This window comes from Coptis chinensis, chromosome 3, assembly GCF_015680905.1.
Source record: "Coptis chinensis isolate HL-2020 chromosome 3, ASM1568090v1, whole genome shotgun sequence".
Taxonomy (NCBI): Eukaryota; Viridiplantae; Streptophyta; class Magnoliopsida; order Ranunculales; family Ranunculaceae; genus Coptis; species Coptis chinensis.
In genome coordinates this window covers 5,342,518-5,347,269 of record NC_141458.1, presented here as the reverse complement: position 1 = coordinate 5,347,269, position 4,752 = coordinate 5,342,518, and the positions used below count along the sequence as shown (strand labels likewise).

The following is a 4,752-nucleotide window of genomic DNA, read 5'->3' as shown; positions in this document are numbered from 1 at the left end:
TATAAGAAGTCTTCATCGTAAGAATGCAAAACTTTAATGGCTTATTATCAATGTTCCAGGCTTGGAGGGTTTATCGCCTTTCCCATTTACATGATCACAACATGCTCACGTACTGTATGTTCCTGATTGGACTTACGAGTTTGATGAGGATCATCAGATCAAGAAGTATATCGTACGTGTATATTCCTGTCTCTCCTATGTGTTACATAATTTGTTATCATTATCAAAACATAATTTGTTACCATTGTTGACATTATACATAATCGAGATGCCATAATACATATTTGTAAGTAAATTTTGTTTCGTTGAAATGGTATTGTATATGTCTTGATTTGGAGTTTTGGGGAGCTTCAACTTCTGATTTAACGTCCTTTGCTTCTGTTATGTTTTGCATGCGTGTGTAATGACTAATGAGAGTAAATGAGTAGTGGTACACTACTTAGTAGTTTGAAACAAGATTCAAATGATATTGTGTAGGAATTTCGAACTAGCAGGATTTAAGTCAATTAATAACTATTTATGGTATTTGTGTTAATGGACAAATGTGTTTTTTTTGTTCGATGATTAGTATTTCCATTTTTATCAGGTATTTGATGATTTTGAAAAACCAATAATTCTCAAGTTTGGTGAGAATGCTCCCAAGAAGCCACATCACCCCGATCTATCAATATAAATATATTATTTATTCAAGTGAATTTTAGGTTTTTGAGTGTTTAGCTATCTATGTAGCAAGTCCGGCCATAGGCCGGGCCAAATGGCTAGTTTTATATTAGTTACATAGGTAGGTCTAGATTTCTAAGTAAATCCACGACAAAAATATTTCGACGTCTTGGATAACTACACACTTGACAAAAGTAAATTGGAGTAAGAAAAAAATGTTCCATCTTATGTATGCTTACCCAATCGGAAACTGAGTTCAATACGGATGTCGAGTGCTGGGTTGCTGACCTCTATTTTAGCCGAAGCTTGGGGGCCTAGGCAGCTCAATCACCTCAGACTAGCCCAGCCATGGTCATTAATTGCCATAATCATTGGGCATTGAATTACATACCTAATATTTTTAGAATTAATGATAATTCCTTTGCACAGAGTATACATTCCTTTCTTGAATACGTGATTGTCTTATTAAAAGCCCATTTTTAAGAAATCATCCATTGCTGAAGCCTGAAGGTATGAAAAAGATAGGCATACAACATTAAAGTATGAACCGTGTGAGGTCTGAGGTTGAAATTTTGGCCTCAAGGAGAAAGGGCAACTGACTGTGGGGTTACATGTTTGTTACGAGGTGGGGACTGATTAAAAATCATCAAGAAGTTGTTGCTATACGTAATACTAAATACAGTAATACTAGCTGTTAAGATTTTGCTTTGATAATTATTGGAATATAGAGAGTGGTGGAAGGTTCAATTGTTTTTATTGCAAAATTGCATGAATAGAGTTGGAGGAGGAGATTACATGAAGATTTCTTCAGACCAGGAAGACAAAACACCAGTGCCTTCTAGGCCTAAGGGTGGCCTATTAACCATGCCTTTCATCATAGGTATGGTGACCAACATCTTATAAGATTATTATTTTATTTAGTTTAGTTTTCAAATAAACCGAATTCTTGTTAACCATGATCTGAAATTACTCTTTCAAATTATTGTACGTGTAGTAAACTGGAAACATGTCATAATATATTTTTGAAAAAACCACAAAAAAAATCATACTTTTTAGTTTTGTTATTACTTCATTTATTTATTTTTATTTTTTTGTAGCTAATGAATCACTTGAGAGGGTGGCAAGTAGTGCGCCAAATATATTTTTCTACTTGACGGAAGGGTACCACATGAGTAATGCCAGTGGTCAAAGTATTTTACAATTGTCGTCAGCTATGGCAAATTTTTCGCCTATTTTTGGAGCTTTTCTCTCTGATTCATACTTGGGTAGGTTTCAAGTGATTGCAATGGGCTCAATCTCAAGCTTTCTTGTAAGTTAATTTGCTCTGTTCTGATTTCGCAGAATGTTTAATTTTGGATGTAATACTAGTTCCAATTGTTCAAGTAGAGAGAGCCGTGAAATTTCTTGGAAGCAAGCTTTCATATATGAAATGTGGCATCATGAAAATATTGTTTGTTGTATTAAAATAGCATTTTTCTAATTTCTTTACTTTTTTTTTTTTGTTTGGGTGGAAACTTATTGCCATTAGTTTGTATGGCTTTCATTGATATTTGGCAACAAATAAGAAAGAAATCACCATTTTAAGAAATCAAATTAATTACATTCATTTCCTTTAGAAAAAAAAAAAAGATAATTATGTAACCGGTTCGCCAGACAGAATGCCAATAATTGTATGGATTGGTGGTTAATCGTGGATATACTTAGTACATATGTCTTGAGTACTTGACAACCTTTTTGTACAGTACGTAGAGTTATTGACGGAAATATAGTTGTGCAGAACTCCAATTATTTTGATTTCACTTAGCATATTAACTTTTGGTTAATTCATCAATACACTGAAGTAAGTAATGTTACGGAGTTCAAACATTTTAGATTCAATTGGCCTTAAAAATGTGCATGACTACTTGTTAAATCTAAAACTGTAAAATGCCTTTACAAAGCTAGTTGATTATAACAAAATTCCAAGGTTTAAAAATTGTTTAGAACACGAACAATAGGTAGCCGGATTATACTATGATCTGGTCGAGATCGATCATCTTTAAGTGCACAAAAAGAAAATTTCTTTTTATTTATTAAACCAGTTTTATATCTCTGCTTCGCAGGGAGTAGTTCTACTATGGCTAACAGCAATGATTCCAGCAGCAAAGCCACAAACAGGCGAATCCCCAAATTCAGGGCAGTTGGCACTTCTATATTCATCATTTGTTCTGATGGCCATAGGAAGTGGCGGCATTAGACCATGCTCCATGGCCTTTGGAGCTGATCAACTAAAAAGAAAAGAAGACAGTCCAAATTATAAGAGAATCTTACAGAGTTACTTCAGTTGGTACTATGCATCAATTGGATTTTCTATTTTAATTTCAATGACTGTCATAGTTTACATTCCAGATCGTTTTGGATGGAAATGGGGGTTTGGGGTTCCTGCTGTGCTGATGTTCCTATCTGTTTTGTCATTCCTCGTGGGTTCTTCTCTTTATGTTAAAGTTGATGCTGGTATAAGTTTGTTCACCGCATTAGCCCAAGTGATTGTGGTCTCCTTCAAAAACAGGTCCCTTGCTCATCCACCAGATGGGCGGTATCACTTCCACAAGGAATCCAACCTTGGAAGACCATCAGAAAACTTGAGGTAGGATCATTACCATGACTACCACTACCTATTATTATTGTTGAGCATTATATATAAGCACTATATATACTTGATCCCTATGTAAATACATCTATGTCTGTCTGTGATCATCAAATGGTCCAGAATCACTGATGTTAGAATCATCAATTCTTTCTTTTGGTACCACATTCATGGTACTAACTTACTTGAACTGCACAGGTTTTTGAACAAAGCTTGTATAATCCGGGATCCTGAGAATGACTTAAATCCTGATGGTTCCACATCAAAACCGTGGAATTCATGTACTGTTGAGCAAGTAGAAGCCTTGAAGTCTATTATTAGAATTCTCCCCATTTGGTCTACTGGGATTATAATGTATGCGGCTGTCAGTCTAAACTCACTTGCGTTAGGACAAGTACAGGGCATGGATAGACACCTCACTCCAAACTTTGAAATCCCAGCAGCATCAATTTATGTGTTCACTGTCATCACATTGACTGTAGGCATAGCAGTCTACGATCGAGCTGTGGTCCCTTTCCTAGCGAAATTTGCTGGCCAACCAAGGGGACTCAGCTACCAAGTGCGAATGGGTATCGGACTAGTGTTATCTAGTGTGGCAATGGTAGTAGCAGCAATGATAGAAATGGTTCGAAGAAAATCGTTCCAAGAAGGGTCGGCTGATACTCCTCCTGGTAGTTTATTCCAAATGTCAGCTTTTTGGTTAGTACCACAGTTGTGTCTGGGTGGTCTAGCTGAGGCTTTTAACGCAATTGGACAAATAGAGTTTTATTACTCTCGGCTTCCGAAGAATATGTCTAGTTTTGCAATGGCACTTCATTCACTTGGATCTGGGTTTGCGGGGTTGCTGGCAAGTTTTCTGGTAAATACTGTGGATGGGATTAGTAAACAGGGTGGAAAGCAGAGTTGGGTGGCAAATGACCCTAACAATGGCCACTATGATTATTTCTACTGGTTTCTTGCTATCTTGTGTGCTGCAAATTTCATGTATTTTCTTCTTTGTTGTAGGGCTTTCGGTGGCAAAGTCTAATTTAACAATTGTTTTGATGAGCCGCTGGTCGTTACATAACTTCGCTATCTGCAGACAAGGAATTATTAGTCACCGTCTTTGTTTGTTCTTGATTAGTATGTTATAATACATACACATTTACATTTTGTATTGAGATGCAAAGGAATTGGTGTTGTGACATCATTCTTGCTGGATGATCCTACATGCTTGTACGTGGGATGTTTTAACATTGTGTATTTGACTGTCATTGTGGATTGGTTCGAGCTTGGAGCTCCAACCTTGATAGGGATACGTACGCTCAAGCATAGACTAGCATGTATCAGGTCATGAGCTTGTTTCATTGGCAGTTGCATTACTTTTCTAACTAGCTAGGGGCAGTTTCCTTAGAAGAGTATCAGATTGAACAATTATATCATAAGTTAGTGATGGCACTACATATGAAAAGTGAAAGTATGAGAAG

At 36.4% G+C, this 4,752-nt stretch overlaps 1 protein-coding gene across 1 annotated transcript; it reads left to right on the top strand.

Annotated features, from left to right (window-relative positions):
• The first annotated feature begins 1,118 nt into the window (after nt 1-1,118).
• Nucleotides 1,119-4,435, top strand: LOC147507499 (protein NRT1/ PTR FAMILY 1.2-like). The gene is made up of 4 exons (XM_086599053.1): nt 1,119-1,540; nt 1,758-1,969; nt 2,763-3,286; nt 3,485-4,435. The coding sequence occupies exons 1-4, from the start codon at nt 1,429-1,431 to the stop codon at nt 4,311-4,313; spliced, it is 1,677 nt and encodes a 558-aa protein (XP_086455179.1). The 5' UTR covers nt 1,119-1,428; the 3' UTR covers nt 4,314-4,435.
• Nucleotides 4,436-4,752: the final 317 nt, after the last annotated feature.

Coding starts and splice junctions, on each gene's coding strand:
- LOC147507499 (XM_086599053.1), top strand. CDS start 1,429: ATGAATAGAGTTGGAGGAGGAGATTACATGAAGATTTCTTCAGACCAG. Junction 1,970..2,762: donor GCTCAATCTCAAGCTTTCTT/GTAAGTTAATTT, acceptor TCTGCTTCGCAG/GGAGTAGTTCTACTATGGCT. Junction 3,287..3,484: donor AGACCATCAGAAAACTTGAG/GTAGGATCATTA, acceptor TGAACTGCACAG/GTTTTTGAACAAAGCTTGTA.